The sequence below is a fragment of the Phyllostomus discolor genome, chromosome 5 (assembly GCF_004126475.2).
Source record: "Phyllostomus discolor isolate MPI-MPIP mPhyDis1 chromosome 5, mPhyDis1.pri.v3, whole genome shotgun sequence".
Lineage (NCBI taxonomy): Eukaryota > Metazoa > Chordata > Mammalia > Chiroptera > Phyllostomidae > Phyllostomus > Phyllostomus discolor.
The window spans coordinates 5798255-5818917 of record NC_040907.2 but is presented as its reverse complement, the minus strand read 5'-3'; the positions used below and the strand labels follow the sequence as shown (position 1 = coordinate 5818917).

The 20663-nt window shown below is 44.4% G+C and overlaps 1 protein-coding gene across 14 annotated transcripts in view; it reads right to left on the bottom strand.

Annotated features, from left to right (window-relative positions):
- The window catches only part of KIF1B (kinesin family member 1B), a 136072-nt gene that overhangs the window by 24932 nt on the left and 90477 nt on the right, over window positions 1–20663 (bottom strand). For 10 of the 14 annotated variants that reach the window (XM_036025287.1, XM_036025292.1, XM_036025290.1 and 7 more), the window contains 12 exons: window positions 20042–20220; window positions 19232–19369; window positions 17818–18066; window positions 12470–12588; window positions 11201–11286; window positions 10742–10871; window positions 10395–10557; window positions 7713–7803; window positions 5524–5642; window positions 4842–4897; window positions 2455–2563; window positions 502–568 (listed from right to left, as the gene is read on the bottom strand). In XM_036025287.1, coding sequence (XP_035881180.1) covers window positions 502–568; window positions 2455–2563; window positions 4842–4897; window positions 5524–5642; window positions 7713–7803; window positions 10395–10557; window positions 10742–10871; window positions 11201–11286; window positions 12470–12588; window positions 17818–18066; window positions 19232–19369; window positions 20042–20220 — 1506 coding nt within the window. The remainder of the gene's footprint in view (window positions 1–501; window positions 569–2454; window positions 2564–4841; window positions 4898–5523; window positions 5643–7712; window positions 7804–10394; window positions 10558–10741; window positions 10872–11200; window positions 11287–12469; window positions 12589–17817; window positions 18067–19231; window positions 19370–20041; window positions 20221–20663) is intronic. The other 4 variants (XM_036025297.1, XM_036025298.1, XM_036025299.1 and 1 more) reach the window with 1 other exon arrangement.

The following is a 20663-nucleotide window of genomic DNA, read 5'->3' as shown; positions in this document are numbered from 1 at the left end:
AGAGCCAGGTTCTGCTATGGCTTTAAGAACAGATGCCCAGATTGTATGTCACAGAGCATGAGACGCCCAGCTGTTCTGTCCACAGCTACGTTCCCACAGCTCATGGCCAGATTTTTGATCCACTAAAACCTTCATCCTCTATCTCCATTAGGAACTTCTGCTGTGAAAGCAGTTTCCAAACATCACAAAATGAAAATTGTATGAAATGACATGGAAAATGAACAGATTATAGTAACTGAATGAAGCAAAATCTTTTTATCAAAATAGTTCTTCGTTATATTTATATATAAAAGCAAAGGTATGTGTAAGCTAAGGTCTGAGGAAGAAACATTAAAAAACAAACATACAAAAAAAGAAAATAAAAAAGAACAGAACAATGTCCCCTACGTCCAAATCCCTTAGAAATGAAAGGGAAAAGCAGATATTCAGAGTTGTGTTTCGTATTCGAGACTCCTATTTCCGCGTCTCCTCCTGGGCCCTCTTTTGCTCCCTTCTCAGTACCTGGTGAAGCAGAAACGTCCCCTGGCAGGGCAAGCCGGCTGTGTGGTCAACCACGGCTGGGATGTACCTACAGAAACAGAAGGGCAAGAGAAAGAAGTCAGACAGAACGTTCCCGACGACCAGTGCTGCTTCGGCGACCAGGTCTTGCTCCAGCGGTCTTTGTTTCCTAAACTCCACCCCCCGTCTTTCCCTCCGTCCGGGCATTTATTTAGTCACACGGTGATCTGCGTCTCGTAAACCTCTTCACCTGTCTGTCTCTTCATCCTCACTACCCCGAAGTGCTCAAAGGACAGTAACACCTTCTCACTCCATCCCGGCCCCTTGCATAACAGGTATTCCATAGAAAATGTGTAACCACGATAGCAAGTGTGAGAAGAGAAGAGATCATTTCGGAGTCTAGATAATTTTACACGAATTAGAAAGAAATGAACTCCGTAGAAATCATTACCGTAACTACCTCTCTTATAATGCCAGTTACAGTCACGTTAGAGACCTGTCTATGCAAAGTCTTATTCCCTAAAGCAATGTTCTGACAACTGCAGCCAGGGTGCATAGAGTCATACCCCCGTGGAGTAGGGACTCCGTGACTGCTCCATGGGGATGAGCGTAATGGCGGTGGCACCCAGCGTTTATACGCTACAAAGAGGATCATCAGGATGACATTCATCCCCTACCCTCTGCATTAGCTAACAGAGCCCCTTGCCTCTGTTTCAGGAGGGGTCCTTTCTCATGTGATTTCTAAAAGTATTTGAGATGTAACTATAAATAATAATAACAGTCACCACTTTCGCTCATGCAGGGAAAGTCAGCTGATGCTGATTATTTTGAGCTGGGACAATGGTCCTCAGCTGGGGGTGATTTTGTTCCCTAGGGCAGTGGTCCAGTATTTGGCGATGCCTGAAGGCATTTCTGATTGTAACGGCTGAAGGGGAGGTGCTACTGGCATCACGTGGGTAGAAGCCATGGCTGTGGCTATTCCACAACACACGGGGATAACCCCCGACAACAGAATTACCCGGCCCCAAACGGTGCCAAGGCTGAGAAATCTTGGTCTAGGTAAATACTCACTGAGGTTATTAATGCAAGTCTTGACAATATATTACGTGCAAAATGCTTCTGACCCCCTTGCTTTACTGCTGATAAAACCCACTACGTAGGTTGTCTTCCCTCCTGACCAGGTGCCAGTCACCATGAGCTTGCTGTTGCTAACAAGAAGGTAAATTATTATCCTAAGTATTGGGCTGGCCAAAAAGACTATTTAGGTTTCTCATAAAATGAAAGACGTTTTTCATTTTCACCAGTAACTTGATTTGGATACTTGGAGTATGTCAGCCATCTCCCGCTATGTGGCTTCGAGCGGGTGCACCGCTAACCACCTCCCAACGCATGAAGCCGCCCCACAGCCAACCACTCTGACACGTGCGAGCGGTCACAGCGCCGTCTCCATCACCGCACAAATCTCTTTTGTGTTTCGGTTGCGGTTTTTTGCCTTTCTTGAAGCAATAAAGCATACTATGCTGGAAATGTTACATATCTTCTTCTACCTTCAATACTAAAATGGTTGCACAAAAATTCACCAATTTTGATAAATTCTTTTTTTAATGCACACAGATAGGACAGCTGTCATAATACAATCTAACAAAACTGTCCTTAATGAAGTTAAAGACGACAAGCACCACTAAAGCCATCGTACGGAAAAAACTAAACAACCTTTTTGGCCAACCCAAGAGTCAGTTCTCTGACAAACACCTGATTCAAAGAATAATATCAAGACCACCAACATTCAATTCAAAACTGAATTTGACACTGACAATGATTCATGAACCTGAATATAAGAAGACAGGCTCAAAATTACAATTTCTAATTTTGAAAAACTTTGCCTTTTTCTTCTTAAAAAACAAACAAACAAACAAACACTTTGCCTTATTTAAAAGTTGAGAAACTTGGACTTACTCTCCCGTAGGCTCCAGTTCACTGATCTCAAACCAAACCAGGAGATCGTACTTGCTCATGCTCTGGCCAAGGCTGGTTTTGCTCATGGTGTTCAACTTGGTGGCTGGAACTTTTAAAAGTTTTAGAAAAAGTAAAAATCTGATCCAGTCTACTCAGTCAAAGTACATACTTTTCGAATGTCAGTCTTCAAGGACACACTTGGGAAAGGCAGCAAGAGTCAGGGGATAGGTTTCAATGAATGAGACCCAGAGAGACGTCAACATCAACTATGTCAGAACCTCTACATTCAGAGCACAAGGAGAGAGGAGGGTCCGGACCCTGCTCCCTCTCAACAACTGTACGCAAAGATAAAACAGGCTTCGTGCAGAGTGAATGTGCGCACAGAACCACTAAAAACCTCTCACAGGGCCCTGTACCTCACAGCTGGGATAAGAGAGCACAGACCTATCCCCCAGCCCAGGGGTTCCTGGACCTCCCTGCCCACGAGAACCGCCCAGGGATGTTAAAGATGGCAAAGCCCAGGCTGCACCCTCGGCCTTTAAATCACAATCTCGAGGGCTGGGATTCAGTCCCGAGAGGTTTAAAAGTCCCCAGGTGATTCCAATGTGCAGACAAGTTTGGGAACCACAGGTATGACCTCTAAATACAGGATTCTGTAAATCTCTCAGTACACATTTTCTTCAGATTTAAATTCCATAGTCTTAGCTGTACATCATGATGAAATACATTAGCCAAAACCCAGCACTTCAAGAATTTCAGATTCTACACGATGGGCATCTTGAAACACAGCACAGAACTCTGAACTCTGGCAATGCAAAGAGGGTTCTCTGCTCAAAACCTGAGAACTCTACAATGAGAGTCCAGTGACTTGGGATCTAATTACTGTTCAACCACCAAAGAGCTACGTGACTTTGCTTGAGTCACGTACCCTCTGGGCATCTGTCTCATCGTCTGTAAAACGCAGATCATAATATTTCGCCTGCTATCTCAAAAATGTAACATGAGGACCCCTGACACAAGAGCGCTCAAGGGGCCGTCTGAGTAGCACAGTGCTGCTCACACATGTAGCCCGTTGGCATCACCCACCCCGGCTGAATTCCACGTGAGCTGGCGATGCTAGTTTGGAGGAGACAGTGTTACTGACTCTGGCAGTCATCCAAGGGACAGAAAGCAAAACCAGAAGCACTGAAGAACAAAAACAAAACCATGTAACAGTAAAAATCCTTAAAGTTAAAAATACTAATTGAAAGACACCAACCGAACACATATAAGCAGCCCTCACCCCCAGGCTGCGGTGGAAGAGGCACAGTGGACAGGGTGCTTCCTAAAATCTCTCTGAGGCAAATGGGACAGGATCTTGTCATTGTCTGAACTCTGCATTCGGCTCAGGTAGCAAACAGGAAGGTCGGCGTTTCACACCGAGAGCCAGGCTTCAGGACAAACCCCCGTGGATGGCTCTACATCTAGGCAGCGCTAACTGAGCTACTAACCATCTGGTCTAGCTAGGCAGCCCTCACTCTGGCAGCTGGGAGCTGGCAGAAAAAGGAGGGTCGGCCCCCTTGTGGAAGGTGGCAGCAGCGGAGGGTGCCAGCACACAGGCGCGCTCAGAAAATGTGTCCTAGCCCTGGCTGGCGTAGCTCAGTGGATTGAGCGCGGGCTGGGAACCAAAGTGTCCCAGGTTCGATTCCCAGCCAGGGTACATTCCTGGGTTGCAGGCCATAACCCCCAGCAACTGCACATTGATGTTTCTGTTTCTCTCTCTCTCTCTCTCTCTCTCTCTCTCTCTCTCTCTCTCTCTCTCTCTCCCCCTCCCTTCCCTCTCTAAAAAAAATAAATAAGTAAAATCTTAAAAAAAAAAAAAAAGAAAATGTGTCCGACACGTGCACATTCACACAGCCAGACACGAGAAACTGCGTCAGTCCAACCTTTCTGTCACGGTCGGAAGGCAGGACGGAGATGAGCAGTACAGAGGGTGGGGAATGAGCACAGGGTGGGGTGGGAAGGTGGGCAATGAGGGAAAAGGATGGAAATAAAGAAAAATCAAAACAAGATAAATGAACGTGCAGGATACATTTAATGTGTAAAGAAATGCCCAGTCACCAGACAGTCACGGGGAGGTGCATGCAAAGCGGAGAGACTGAGGAACAGGGGGCTCACGAAAACTGGCAATAAGAAGACCAGAGAACTGGCAGTAACAGAGTCCTATCGTTCCTTACTTCTTATGTCAAACCAGGAGCCAAGAGCTCTAGTTGCTGACAGACACAGAATACGCAAGGACACACAGAGATGGAGCAGGCACTCGAGTATGCCTTTTATCTGAAAGCCGCCCAGAGTAGGAGGTGCCTGCACACAGGGGGCACCGCGCAGGGGGCGCGGCCGGGGCTCACCTGGCTTGGACAGCGGCGTGGGCGGGGGGAAGAAGCGTCGCGACGGCTGAGGCGGGCTGCAACGAAGGAAGACGCGGATCTCAGAGACGAAAAAGAGGGTCATGGCAATAATAAGGGCCTATCTAAGCCCCCTTTGGACACAGACGGTTTGCACTTTCAACCCCAGCACAGTATCAGATTCCAGACATAATTCCACAGGGTAAAACTGAGGCTCAGACATTCTACCGGAAGTCTCCTTCTAAGTCGTAGCTAATAAATGAAATAGGAGAATTTTTCTGTTAATACTGTCACTCTGCCATCACCCCAAAGTCCCCTCGGTTGCTCTCCTCACCGATTTTGATGTCCCCACTTAGAGCTTATGCCTCATAACGTTCTGGGTGGTTAGGAACAATTACACACAACTTCACGTTATACCCCTGTCACCTCACCTTTCAGTCCTATTCAAAGTCTCTTCCTACAAAAATAGCACTCAGGGTCACCCGGGAAAATCTCACTTGGCTCTACCTACAGTTAGTGATTAGGTGGCTTAGGAGGCAAGGTGGTGGCGTTTCTGAAGAGGAAACAATGGGCAACACACACACTGTTACTTAGTTATCTTAATCCCTCAAAAGATTTCTTTCCAGCAAATGACAACAACAACGACAATACCAACAACAAAAATCTTTGCTCGTCTGGCCCTGACCTGTTCAGGTCCTGCCCTTGCAGGTGAGGCGGATGCTGCTGATAATGCCCGAAGACTTCAAATACTATAGGCTTGGTTTTGATGTACTCCACAAACGATTCCGTGACCTCCACCGCAATCTAAGAAGGAATAAAGCCAAGCTAGGTTAGGGAAAGACTTACCATAAGAAAACAGACAGTTTTGCTGAGGTCTCAGTGCGCGCTGGGTGTTTTATCATGCAGGCCTCCCACTCAAAGATAAGCTCGGGTCTCCTCTCTGGCTTTCATTCAGGAGTAACTTGACTGAGCTGCTGGCATTCAAGACCCTCCAGCACCAACCTGAACTGCCCCTGCCGCCCTTCACACACTCACTGTTTCAGCTTAACCAAACTCACCTGCTCTCCCCTCTGCTGTGCCTGCAGACGGCCCGGGCTGCAGCCCCCCTGCAAGGCCTTCCGCATCTCCCTGCCTCTAAGTCATTCCTGGACTTCAAGGCCCAGCTCAGAAATAGTAACAGCACTAAGGAAAACATGACCATTGACCCTGTGCCAGGTCCAATGCCAAATCCGACCCACCTTTTTAGACTTTTATTTTTTTAGACAGAGAGGAAATGAAGGGAGGAAAGAGAGAGATTTTTTTTTATTCTGCCCATCCATGCATTCATTGGCTGCTTCTTGTCTGTGCCCTGACAAGGGATAAACCCACATCCCAGGTGGCGTACTGGGATGATGCTTTGAGCAACTGAGCTCCCCGGCTAGGGCTGACCCACCTTCTCTTATTTATACTGTGTCCTCCCGGAAAGTCCCCCACTTCCTTTCTATGCCCAACCACCCGCCCCCAATGAAAAAAGTAAGAAGTACCTTTCTGCTAATGGAAATTACTTTTCCTTCTCTCTCCTCCCATAGCATTTAATGAATACCTCTCTAATGTCTCTAGATCTTGTACTACTGTTGATTAAATGAGCATTTTATTTCCCTATCATAACTGTGAGCTCTCCGGGGATATACTCCTCTGTGATTCCTCTGTGCATTGCCCAGCGTATCAAGCACAGTCCTTGTGCACAGTAGCCAATCAATGGTTACTGGATACATGCACACTCATATTTATACAACTAAAAATAAAAATGAAATAGTGTGTCCTGTATTTGCTCGTTCCACATCTGGAGCTGTCCTTTCCTCTCATCCTTCAGACAGCGGACATGGCTAACAAGAGAGAGAGACCATTCGTGTGGTGGTGAAGATCCTGGAAGCCAGAACCACAAGTCTGGGTTCAAACTTGTCTCTGCCCCTTCCTAGCTTTGCTCCCTTAACTGCTCTGGGCCTACGATATCACAGCAGGAACAAGAGGATTACGATGGTCTCTGGCATAAAGGCGAGGATTACACAAGTTAAGACACAAAAAACACTGATAACAGTGACTGACGGGAAAATAGGCTCTCAAGGACTATTAGCTGTTGTGATGGGCATGAGGACTTTTGAGTAGAGTTTGAGTGACCCTTCCTAGAAGAGATGGGAGGTCTGTTTTCTTACTCCGCATATGAAAGAGCTATAAAGGGCATTAATGGATTCATCATAGTATCAGCGGCAAGGAAGACAGAATCTAAATCTTAGTTACAAAGATTTAATAGTTTTTATCTTATTTGCAACTGAACAATGTAAGTACCTTATAGTTTTAAGGACAATAAATACATTAACTTTAATAAACTCATACTAAAATGCTTACTTGTCTAGGAAGGAAACACTAAAACAACTCACTACATCACAGGTGGCAAACACAAGGCCTTCCACCTTGTTTTATCCGGCCCGGCACCTTGTTTCTCCCTGGCGGCAGCGCCGAGCTCCTTGCCCCCAGTTAAGGAGCCGTTACATGTACACAGTCCTAAATTACATTCGGCCCTTTGAAGGCAACCACAAGGCTCGTGTGGCCGCCGGTGACAATGAGTATGATACCTCTGCACTACATTCAAAGTGATGGAAAATTTTGTTGGCAGATCACTTATGGGGACCACTGTAATTCAGAGAAGGCCAGCTGCTCTGTCCACTCCCTCCACGGTCTACTCTCCCCACAGAACCTGCCTCACACAGCACCGTGACCACCATCCTTCTTGGGCTGAGAAAACCCAAGGGAGCCCACACATGACAGCCCCACACCAGCCACTTCAAGGCACCACCAACCCACAATACATCTGGCAAAAATGTCCACGTCACTTACATTCTGCACATGATAAAAGCCCAGAGGACTTCCTCTGCCATTGTTTTTGAGGGGTTCAGTGGAGAACGCTTCATCATGACGATGCAAAAAGCTTAATGGAAAAATAAGACACAAGAATTTTTCATTAAATGGTTTCATCAGGATCTACATCACAAGTAGCAAACACAAGACCTACAGGCCGAATCCGGCCCTCCACCTTGTTTCTCCCCGGCAGCAGCACCAAGCTCCTTGCCCCTAGTTAAGGAGCAGTTACATGTACACAGTCCTAAACTACATTCGGCCCTTTGAAGGCAACCACGAGGCTGATGTGGCCCCCAGTGAAAATGGGTTTGACACCCTTGAATATTGTAAGAGCTCAAATCGGATCATATGGAAAGAAACACCCACTTAAGCAGAGTCTTTAATTGAGCAAATTATTTACATGATCTTGTCAAAACATTTCCTATACACTCAGCATTTTAGATTTTACTCAAAAATGACTGAAAAATGCACTAGCCCTGACCCTTTAACCATGTGGATACACATGCAGAAAGGCCTTAGAGAGCGTGAAGAGTGAATTCCCTGAATTCCTGTTCCTTTGTGGTTTTCACTGGGAATAAAAATTATGAAACTGTTTTGTGTAGGAAAGATCTGGCAGGTCCAAGTTTCTACAGGGTATGCTAAACCCTGTGGATGGGGCACTTGCCTAGGAGTCTCTCTCAGACCAGCTATGAGTAATGCAAATGCCACCCTTTGCAAAGAGTCTGTCCTAACTCACCCAAATAGTTCTGTGTTCCCCCAGCACCAGGAACCCCTTTTTCTTCCACAGTGATGATTTCACTGTGTGTAATAATGTATCCATAAGCCTGTCTCCCCAAAAGACACTGAGCTTCTCCCACGGGCTTAACATAATAGAAGATACTCCTGAAATATCTGTCGAATCAGTGGGCTACATTTATTTGTTCTCACAAATAGTGAGGTTTTATTATTTTCTCTCCCTCCCTATGATAAGTCTGAAATAAAAAGAAGCAAAGAATTCAAACATCCTCAATACTAAGATTTACTGTCAGAGAGAAATATCCATCAAAAGGACATCCCACATTCCCACAAGAAAAAAGGAAAAGAATACTCTGAATGGGGGCAGAGAGACCAGGATGACGAGCTCCTTGTCTTCCGAATCATTCACTGAGTCTGGGGACTCATCGTACCCAGCAGAGGTGGGTGACCCCTGACCTACACTCCCCCAGCGCTCTGCCTGGAGCAGGTGCAATTACCCTGGGGTTCCACACGGGTGACACGTGAAATCAGTCACTTTGCTCCACAACTGTGTCTTCCCTACGCAGGCCAGACGAGAGTTTATAAAAGCTGCAAAAGGACCTGAGTCTTCTCTCAACACGAGTCAACATGCTCTTTCCTCCAGAGCTAACACCAGGTAGACATGCTGCTCTTTTTAGGTGGTTTCAGGACAAAAACCAACATACTGTCATTTCAGACATCAGTTAACCATGTAGGTTTTTTCCATTAAATACAAGGTCCAGCAGAAGTAATAATACCTGCTTGAGTGTGGTTGGTAGGGTAATAATATAGGCGTAATACTTTATAGTTTTAATTTGAACATTTCACCTCAAATGTCATGCTGTGCTTGAGGGTGATATTGTTGTTACAGAATTGCATGCTTACAATTCTGTAATAAAAAGAGGGGCGTTATTTGTGCCACACCCTGCACACCAGTTGCCTGAGCAGGATAGTGAAAGTTCCAAAAAACCAATTCACCTAGCCAACTCCATCCCACTCTAAATTTGAAGCTTTTAGTAAAAACACATTAAATGGGCAAAACCAACAGTACCAGATGGATAATATTTTTTATGATTATCTGTTACAGAAAATTATACATGCAGCAATCACATGTAGTTCAGGACTGGGCTAAACTCCCCACAAAAGCAACGCTTTGTCAGCTGCATTCGGACGCCCAGGAAGACCACATGACGGAGGAGAGGGATGGCGAACTTTGAAGCAGCCTCCTGGGGGCACCACTGGGGACCTGGGCTGTAGAAGGGGATGTCATTCTCTTGCACTGTGGCCCTCCCCAAATACTGCAAAGATATACTGGTGCTTGCAGGTATTAAAACTTAAGATTCTCCGAAGAGTGCTTTCCTAGGGCGGTCACAAGGAGAAAGCAGCTACACTATAGAGTCCAGAGGGCCACGGGACAGGAAAAGCTTGTAAGTGGATGAGAAGTGAAGCCTGTCACATCCTCTCTATACACTACTTGTTTCTTTCAATTGATGTAGAAGCATATTACTGTTCATTATGTTATTTAAACTTTGTTTCCCAAGTATTAATTAGGCATAATTAGTAAGTAAATAATTCACTGCTTTCAGATTTATTAATAAAACATTTCAGCATAAAGAGCACTAGCAAGACTGATAAACAGGCTCCTCTGGGCCAGAGCCTGTGTTGGCTGCAGAGGGGCGCAGTCCGCCACAGCACCTGCCAGCAGCGGGCATGGCCGCGCCCCTCCCCAGCATGCACTCTGACTCACTTCACTGAAGGTTCCGGTTCCCAGTCCCATCTGGAGTGAAGAGAGTGTTTCACTCCAGAGACGGGTGGCAGTTATTTCGAGGAGGGTGAGCACCTCACAAATGCAAAGCGGAGACGCCGTGGGGGTTAACGGCTAGCCAGGCGGAGCGAAGGGCCGCTTACTTGAACTGGCAGAAGATATCCGCGTACTCGGGGAGGATGCCGCTGGCCTGTAACACCGTCACACGGAAAGTGAAGGCGCTGCCCAGTTTCAGGTGGTGGCCAATCTCCTCAGAAAACCCTTCCATCACCATCTTCCCATCTAGCAAAGTGCTTGACTTCAAGTCTAAAGAGGGTCAGACAACACACATCTGGTTCAAATGATGCACAGAACACCCTTCAAAGAGGAGAGAGTAGAACATTCTTTCCATTCCTGGTGAATGAAAGTGACCGACCATTTTCTTGACAACGGTCGATTATTTCTCCCTCTTTGGAAACGTCCCTAATCAGAGTACACTGTGTCTACGTACCCAAGTCATTCATTCGACTGATTTCTTCTGGAGGGGTGATGACCTCAGAACTCTGACCCTGTCCTTCCACAATCCTCAGCTCTTCCAAGGACAGACCAGAACGAGTCATTGCAACCGAAGAAAAGTCACTCTGAAAATAAGGCAGGGGGTGGTAGATGACAAAGTAGTACAATAATACATTTCCTCCAGTTTTCTTTCTTTTGTTTATTTGCCTAACAAATAATAGTGACCATAAAATTATGTGGATTAAGAGCTGCCTGAGAAAAGACAATATAAGAAAATACAAATTACTGTTTTAATTCTCAGATATGCCCCATATTCTATTAAACGCCCTATGGTTGCCTATCCTCTTTAGTTCCAGGTAGAGGAACTGTTCTCCAGCGCTGAACATCCTTCTTACACAGCAGTCTAGTTTGTTCTCCTTCCATGAGCTGTTCCTCCTCCTGGACGGTGTCTCACCTGATTAAAGTACTCGTTGTCAAAAGATATTTTAGCTGTTCCTGACTGTCGAATCCCAGAGCCATAATCAGGAGCTTCTTCATCCGCTAGGAAGGAGAAAAAAAAAAAGCAAAGACTGAATGAGACTCCCTGTGGGGCAGGGGAGGACGACTCTCACCGGATAATACAATAAATAATGAAGCAGTGGAACCTTAGGTTCTGAGGCCTTTAATAGAACAGGAGACCCCAAAGGACGAGCCTTTTTGCTGAAGAAAGAAAACGAAGCAGGAAGGTCACATGAGCTGCTTTCTTTCTTTCTTTTTTTTAAAGATTTTATTTATTTATTTTTTAGAGAGGGAAAGGAGGGAGAAAGAGAGAGAGAAACATCAGTGTGCGGTTGCTGGGGGCCACGGCCTGCAACCTAGGCATGTACCCTGACTGGGAATCGAACCTGTGACACTTTGGTTCGCATCCTGCCATCAATCCACTGAGCTACGCCAGCCAGGGCGAGCTGCTTTCAACTCTACTCTTGCCTTTACCGACCCCCTCAGCTCAAATGAGACGCGTTGCATTTGAATCGGTTTTATTCTTGATACTGTTCAAATGTCGTATCTAAAAATACTGATCCTTTCACTTGGCAAGACCACACTCAACAATACTCAATAAATATTTAAAATATTAGACTGTACTTGTGGAGACGTCCCTGAACCCAACGCTGGTGATTATGCTACAGATTTCCATGGGGAGGAGCTGAAAAGTCACTAAACACAGCACAGTAGTTAGAAATTAAAACAGAAAAGTTATAGGAAATATAACCATGTTATAGGAAATACAGCCACATTCTTCCCTCAGAATGTAGGCTGGATCATGGAGAAGTATCAGACCCTTTGTCCATGTATTACAAAATAGTAGCTACAGGACGGAAATGTCTAGAAGTATTCTGAGAGAAAAATTAGGCAAGAAAAAGTCCTGAAAATACTTTATTACTTCTGAAGCAATTAATATACATTATTTAAAATGCAAATGGCTTTTATAAAGTTAATCCAAGAGTTGTCCTTCAAGTTAAAGAAAACCCCTTTCCCCCGCATTCCAAAAGCAGTAGCCCCGACTACACAGAAGCTATTTCTGGTGCTCGGGAACCACAGTTAGCAAGGAAGCAGTAAACGCTTTCTCCAAGACGGACAGACACATGGCAGCCTGCGTGTGTAACTGGCGCGGCCCACACAGAACTGCCTGCTTTGTCTCCCGGCAAAGAGCCCACAGCTCCCGTGTCAGAGGAGGACCACCTACCTGCAATGGCCTGTACTGCCACACGCAGAAACCCCCGCACTTCACCCTTCTCGCTGACAATGGCCACCCTGTGGATCAGGGGCACGGGATACAGCAGATTGCTCAGGTACACAAATGCCCTAGAGACAGAAACCGGGAGACGGACATCTGAGCATCCCACAGACAGGGAAGCTGGCTGTCAAAATTACTGAAAACACCCTTGTGAAACTGGACTGGCTTCTAGGCCCTGTCTCTAGGTTAGCCTCTCTCTCTGCTCTGTGCTCTCAGACTCCCTCCAGTTGCTTTGTAGCACAGATAACATATAAACAAATGCAAATACTTGGTAACAGCTGACAAAGACTAACTTAAACCAAATTGGTTACTCCTATAAAACTAACTGCTGTAAGTAGAAGAGTAACAATTGGAAGTAGACTTTACAGATACTAGTCTATAAATGCTTATAAGGGTGGGGGAAAGGGAGCCCATTAAGGAGCTTAACCTTTTAATGTAAGGAATTATAAAGAGGTTTATTTTGTTTTGTTTTCTTTTTCCCAACAGATAAAACAGAAATCAGGAGGTAAAAAAGGCAGAAGAATGTGACTGAGATAGGTCTAAAATAGATTTCAAGTCACAGTGTTATGGGTCTTTATTTTTACTCCAAGAAATGACTAGTATCTTTAAGCAGGGTTATTGACTCATATGGGTGCGGGGAGGCTATGTAGCCAGGAGTTTCTGAGTAGCTTAGAGGAGACTGTGGACAGGAATCGAGACAAACGCCAAGGGAGAAGACCGCTGGTGCATAAAGGGTTGATTCTGATGCTAAGACCCAAAACCTGACTCAGAAATGCATATACAAAAGATAAGTCTCAGATCTAACATTCTCTATTTTAAATGAACTGGCAAAGTCCTATCACATTTGTATTCTTTTCTCTTCTTTCATTATTGTAGCTATCGATTTTCGTAAAGCAATAAAAACCGGTGATCACAAAGCTTAGTGAATAAGAAACAGAACGGAGCTCCTACTGTTACTCCTGTCTTCCCACGTGATACATGCTGATCCCCGAACACGAGACAAGACAAAGGGTAAACATCTGCACTGAGAAATCAAACACAGTAACATGACTGACGCGTATGTCTGTTTGCTTTTTTCTTGCTCTGAAAAATCTACTTTAAAACAGAGAAAAGGAAGATGAATGGGTTCTTGGGATTTCAACTCAAAGTAATGAAAACAATTCTGAAAATTGACAAAATACACCACAGAAAAACAAATGTTAAAACTTTAAGAGCATAAATAAAACACGAATGAAAGTATAACGAAAGAACTGCAAATGAACATTAAACCAGATCGAATGATATCTACTTCTCTTTCAGTCTGCTCCGAAGGTGGGAGGGCGAAATGCTAAGAAACAGAGAATTAAAGTTTTGTTGTACGAAAAATTAAAAAATAAAAAGTCTTCTTAACAAGACTCTCAGACATCAACTACTGTGACAGGGTTTAAAGACTGAGAACTTGGCATGAGGTACCAAATGGGTGATCTCACTTCCAATGCGAGTGAACGCACAGCACAAGACCACCTTCATCTCTTAGTGGCGATCCAGCCAGACGCGCCCACTGTCAGTGCCTTGGCCGTGGGCAGCCACTGCACATGCTCACCCCAGTGCAGAGCGGAGTCCTCTCTGGACTCCACTACCTACCTCGTGCCTGCATCCCACATCTTGAAGTCTTATTCCAAACACCAATCTCTGGTGCCAGGTCTCCCCAACGTTATATGATCTCAGGAACACACCTAACTCCAGAACTGCTATGGTTTACAATGTGCTTATTTACATAATTATTTTATTTACCTTGTCTCATCCACCAGACTGTAAACCCATGAGGGCAAGAACCATGTCTGGTCTTGGTGGCCACTGGTGAGCGGTTCAACATCTAAGTACATAAATTAATGGGAAAATGAATTGTCCTCTATCTTTAAGTACAGGTGGAAGATTTTTCCAGAAAAACGAGTTCCACCAGAGACAGAGAAGCAAAGCCATCCAACTGTGTATTAGGTTGATTTTCCAAAGCATCAGTCACGATGAATATTCACTATATAGAACATGTTTAGATTTATCACTATGCTTAATTTATAATAGTTATCTTTTTTATACTTAAAAAGAGCTATTCAAAAACAGGAATGCCTGTTTTTAATTTTAAAAAGCTTACTACTTGAAGGCACGGCATATCATGTTCACACACGCACATTACAATGCAGTACTGTTTGAGCACACACTCAAGACAAGACGGTCCTTTCTGCCTATGGCGGTGGCTATTCCAAATGTGGAAGAAGAGAAGTACTGTTACAGGCTTCTCCTTTTAGAAACGAGAATTCTACAGTTCTATGGCAGTGGCAGGGGCATCAGTGCTGTATAAACACTCTGCTCTGAGGTTTCTGAACTAGAATTTTTTTTTTATTTGATTTCTTTGGATTTGCCCTCTCAATGCATCAAACAGAGAGAGTTTCCTGAGGTTTGTTTTTTTTTTAGATTTTATTTATTTATTTTCAGAGAGGAAAGGGAGGGAAATAGAGAGAGAGAAACATCAATATGCGGTTGCTGGGGGTCATGGCCTGCAACCCAAGCATGTGCCCTGGCTGGGAATTGAACCTGCGACACTTTGGTTCGCAGCCCACGCTCAATCCACTGAACTACACCAGCCAGGGCCTGAACTAGAATTTTAATAATCACCCCACATTCGTAAGAGTCCTTATACCTTGACCTAGCAGACTGAAGGAGAACAGGATAAAGAGGGGAAGATGTAAAGGATTTATTAGCAGAAGTTCTGTGAAGTGACATTAAAAAGGGAAACAAATTTTGTCAACATAAAGATAAGGAAAATCAGCATGATTATGGCTCTAGTTACAGAAAGAATGTTGGGTCAGGTAGTTAGGTCACAGAATAACATCTTTTGCCCCCTTTTAACTCAGAAGAGTAGCTTAACTATTTTACATGTCATCCCAAAGTATGATGGACGGTTCATAACATCCCAGCATGCTATAAGAGAATAGCTAAAGGGACAAGCTCTTTTAATTTTCATATAAAAATTCACCGGAGGCAGCCAAGGAACAAAACTTACAAATGGAATTTCACAAGAAACTGGAAATTTTTACAAGTGAATTGTATTTGTAGTTACATGCCAATAGAGGAAACCCCATCCTGTGCGTCATGAGAACAGGAAAGAAGTTGCTTCTCCTACGTGTACAATGACCACTGTATCACCGGGTGACGCTGCACTGTTATAAACTGTTCACAGATGAGACATGCAGCAAGAAAGAAAATAAAGTGCTCTCCTGCACTTGACTAAGGGCTATGATTTCACCTACTCCTCTGACCTCTTTTTCTTGCTAGCCAAAGTAGGTTTTAGAACCTGGGAACCCAAACAATGGAAAGGTCAATTCCTGAGCTATAGTGCCATAAATATTTTATTTGAAAGTCAAAGTTGAGTCGATTGCTTTATTTCTAACACTTAAAACTGATATGATTAAAATGAATAAAACAGAGAGAAAACAATGCATATATCTTAAGCCAATAAATTTCCACATTAAGTGGGGCTGTGACTTAAGTTTTCTATACAACTGACTCAAAATACAAGTGCTTCTTGATAGAAGTCTTATCCAGGACACCTCATTTTGCCAGTGTGGATGACAGAATCTCAAAGACAAACAAGGGCCTTAAGGCTCTTTTCCCCCCACCTAACTCTTTGTTTTACACTTGAGAACCCACCAGGGCTCACTTTAAGTTACCAGCCCAAAGCTGGGACCTAGGCTCCTCGGCGGTCAGTGTTCTTCCCACCGAGCCAGGGAATGACACTCCCCACTCCCCACTGCGTGGCGATGCAGGGCTGCAGCGAGCAGACTTAGAAGCTGTGCAACTGGCACCAGGACCAAGCAGCTTATGGACAGAAACTTGGTTCTAACTTCTGACCCTTTTAGTGTAGGATGGAAATGTGCTGATGGACACATGCAGCCACAAAATAAAGCAAGCATCGTGGTCCCATTATTTGTACAAAGAATTACCTTTCTCAATTTTAATGTAAATCAGCTTCTCTGAAATTCTAAGCATCTGTTCCTGGCAATACACCAGTAGAAAACAAGGTCCATGGTTATATAATCGCTTCATGCTTATTCATGGGAAAAAAATGTCTCTTTGCCACTGTAAAACCCTGAGACTAATATTACAACTCATAGTCATAATTGAGGTGTTCATTTCTATCAAAAAGCTTTCATTTCCCCCTTTCCATAACTGTGATACTCTATATTATTTATTTAGTTCTAACCAGGTAACCAACACCACACTCTAAGCTGAGTGTCGGAACCTTGTGTTTCTACTGAGTAAGGAGAGCACTGCACTTCAATTTTCAGATAACTGGCACTGACCCATTTAAGGCGGACAAAATTTCCTTATTTTGAAAGGGTTCAGCAATATGTGGTTCTAACCAACCATTACATATTAATACTTTAAAACCAGGACGTACATTTTGGTTAATCCAGTGAGTGCTGCTCTGATGAATTTGTAATTAAAATCACTTCAGCACGGAGACTGGGTGCAGACAAAGGCCCCAGTATGAGCAGCGTGTGCAGGAGAGCCCGCGTCACGGACAGATGGAGCCAGAGACAATGCCTCAGTCCGGGGAACTGAACCCACCGCAAAGCAGTTCCATGCACTGGCGAACAAATACCCATTGTTGGTGGTGCCAACAGATAATTTTATGAAATTCATCATTACAAAGCCTATAGGTAAAATTTTAGCAGAAGCCAAAGATCTATGGATAGGCTCCGTGAAACTGGCCAAAGGCAGGCATGCATTTTAGATGAAGAGGAAACTGAGTTCTTGATTCTTTTTTGCACTCACAGACTAAGGAAAAAGTAGTATCTAATACTACCCCTAATTCCACTATGTCCTCTGGATTCCTGCTGATGCCACAGATCATTCCGCCCAACCTTGGGCTTGCTCCGCTCTTTCTCAAGTTGTCACCTATGCTTCCTTACTCATGTTCCTTCTAAAAGGAAACATGAACCCACAATGACATTCTTCAACCCTGTAACCTCTGACCCTTAAGCCTTAGTCACTTTTTCCTCTGGGGTCTCCTGCTTTAGAAGAATATTACCGGGCAATTTAAGACAACGGGTCCTCCCCACAGAGTCTCCACACATGGCCCTATGCTGCAGCAAGCAGACCCAGGACCTCACAAACCCTGCCTGAGGACATTCTCTAGCCTGATCAGCATGTCATGAATTGAATTGGCTAAAGCAAGATCATCCAAAATTGTACAAGGAGCCTCTTTAGAGCAAGAGCTGGTCCCTTTTTGCCTTTCTCGCAGTAACCTCACCAACCTTCCCACTAAAATGAACCATGGGGATCGGTCGTAAAACGGGTCATGCCCATCACTGAAGAGATCTGATCCCTCCTCCGTCCCTGCGTCAGAGCCGGTGTCATCCACGAATGCCTCATCATCAAAATCCTCCATCTCATCCTGCTGCTCGTCAGCCAGCTCAGTGATGTCGGAATCGGCCGTGGAAAAAGTGGGGGAGGGTGTGCGGTCGGCAAGGCGCTCATTCACACAGCCATGGAAAATGGGGGAGCTAGACGCCGGATAAGACGCCAATCGACACAGCCAAGGAGAGAGGAATAGTTGGTTAAACAGGAAGCTACAGGTGCCAACAGCACAGAATCCACTAAGGAATCAACACAGTAAAAGCAAGTGAAAAGCAAAAGGATAAAATAAGCATAAGTCATCTGATTCAGGTAAAAGGGAACGAGGACTGATCCTTAGAATAAAAAAGCAAAAGAAACGCATGAGTAGAATATCCCAGGTAAACAATGTGCCCTGAAAGGTTTATATTCTCTGGTTTGTACAAAAGATCAGCAGCCAGGCCTCAAGGGAGGCACTCAATATTAAGTACAATAATGTCTCAATTTTCACTCCAATTCCCGTGTCATCTAGAGGCAGAAAACAAAATGCATGACCTGGAATGTGGCAAGGCAAAGATGTACCTTGCGTGGGCAAACCTGTTCGGCCAATCCACCCCTGTGAAAACATGCCACTATCACAGCAGAGTGAAAAAAAATGCTATGACTACAGCTCTTCCTTTTTTACCCGGGTCCTTTAAGACTGTCAGGAAGATTTTGCAATTGAAAAACAATTTAAATTCTGAAATCATTAAGCACAAAACTTACATTTCTCTGCTTTTTAAATTCTAAACCTCTAAGAACTTGCCTCAATATGGACTCACAGGGCACTATTTACTTTCATTAAATGTTGAAATATGTATACAAAAAAGAGGCTCAAAAGGACTACCCAGGTGTGCAACTAATTCACTCCAGCAAAGAATAAAGTGAGATTCATTGCTTTAAAAAAAAAGTGAGGACATTTCGGATCATAGAGAGGGTGCAGTCTGATAAGGTGTAAGTCATACTGCAATATTAAACTGCAGGATACAGACACAGGTTTTTTCTTTTGAATCTATCTTGTTCAACTCTAAGACATTTTGTGAATGAGTTGAGAGTCTGGGAAGACTGTCAATTACTTTGCAAGTTTGTGACTTACAACAAATACGCATGTTGGAAAAAGCCTGGAGGGAAATCTACCAAACGACAGAGTAGTTGAGTAGGACTGCACCAGATTGTAAATGGGGCGGCTGGGTACGCCTTTTCTTTTATTTCTGTAAAATCTGCTGAAGTTCCAAAGAATTAAAGTAAAACCATTCATTATTTAAGAAGAGCGTGTCAGATGAAATCATCACATACCTCCCTACGAGCTTGAACCAGTGGAACCGATCATAAAACGGATCGCTGCCCGTCAGAGTGGCCTCGCTCTCCTCTTGTGCGCTGGAGGCCATCTCCCCGGCCCGGTCATACATCTCCCGCATCAGATCCAGCCTCTGCCTACCGGGCAAACAGACGTGCACTGGGTTAGTATCGTGAGATAGCACTGACGTTTCACTTTGGAAGTATGTTCCATGCAAAAAAAAAAAAAAAAAGCGCTGTTCCCATCACTTAATGATATTAAATAAACGCAAGGCTAAAAGCACAGAAACCAAAACAGTACCCAAAGTGTCTGAGTGTGGAGATCAGCCACCAAAAGTCAAGAACGGCCACCTAACCTCTACTGAGTCCCAGGAGAAATGTTGCTCAGTGGTGTATCTCAAATATGCCGAACCAGTGAGAAGTATCTCATCATACTAAAAGCAGAGGAAGCTGCTTTATAACTTTCCTGTTTATCACTGGTCATCCCGAGATCCAGGACAGAAAAGATCAAAATTACTAGATCTAAGACATAAATAGGTATCATAAAATTGGAACACTTAAAGTATAAAGGTCTCTGAAGAGTAAATATAGGTCCTATCTACAAAGGACAAAGGTGTGTTTGCCGAGTGGGATTCACTCACTTAGAAGAAAACGGACGGAGAGTAATGTCAGTGGCCTGCGACAGCATTTAGAAGCACAAACAAGGAAGCAGTGGCAACAACTCAGAGAGCAGAGTTTGAGGGACCACCCCCTCGAGCCCATTACTGTTTCCTAAATAAAGCAGCTGGCTGTGTGAGTAGCATTTCATACTTGAGTTTCTCCAGTGACCAGTAATGCGTTGCTCCGTTCTTCAGATCCTGGACTTCCACTGCCACCACGGTGCGAGGGAAAGGCCTGTCTATGTGAGTTTTTTCCATCTCAGTGGGAAGCAGTTCAGGGGGTAAAGGGGAATACAGCGTGTCCGTCAGCAGCACAAACTGAAACTGCACCTAAACACAGAGAACAAACCAGAGCTAAGTGGCCTGTTTTCGGCATGTAAGCTTCAGAGACAAGGCGATATAATCATGCCCAGTGGAAAAGAAGTAAAACATACAGTATATGTTGGACAAAGAGTTTGCGATTAACAGATGATAAACATATTTTTTGAAGATTTTATTTATTTTTAGAGATGGGAAGGGAGGGAGAAAGGGAGGGAGAGAAGCACATCAATGTGTGGTTGCCTCTCGCACTCCCCCTACTGGGGACCTGGCCCACAACCCAGGCATGTGTCCTGACTGGGAACTGAACCAGCAACCCTTTGGTTCTCAGGTCAGCACTCCATCCACTAAGCCACACCAGCCAGGGTGAGAAGCATATTTCTACTAACATGTTTCTCCAGCTCATCAGGAATACAGTCTCCTTATTTATAAAATAAGGTGGAAAACATTATTTT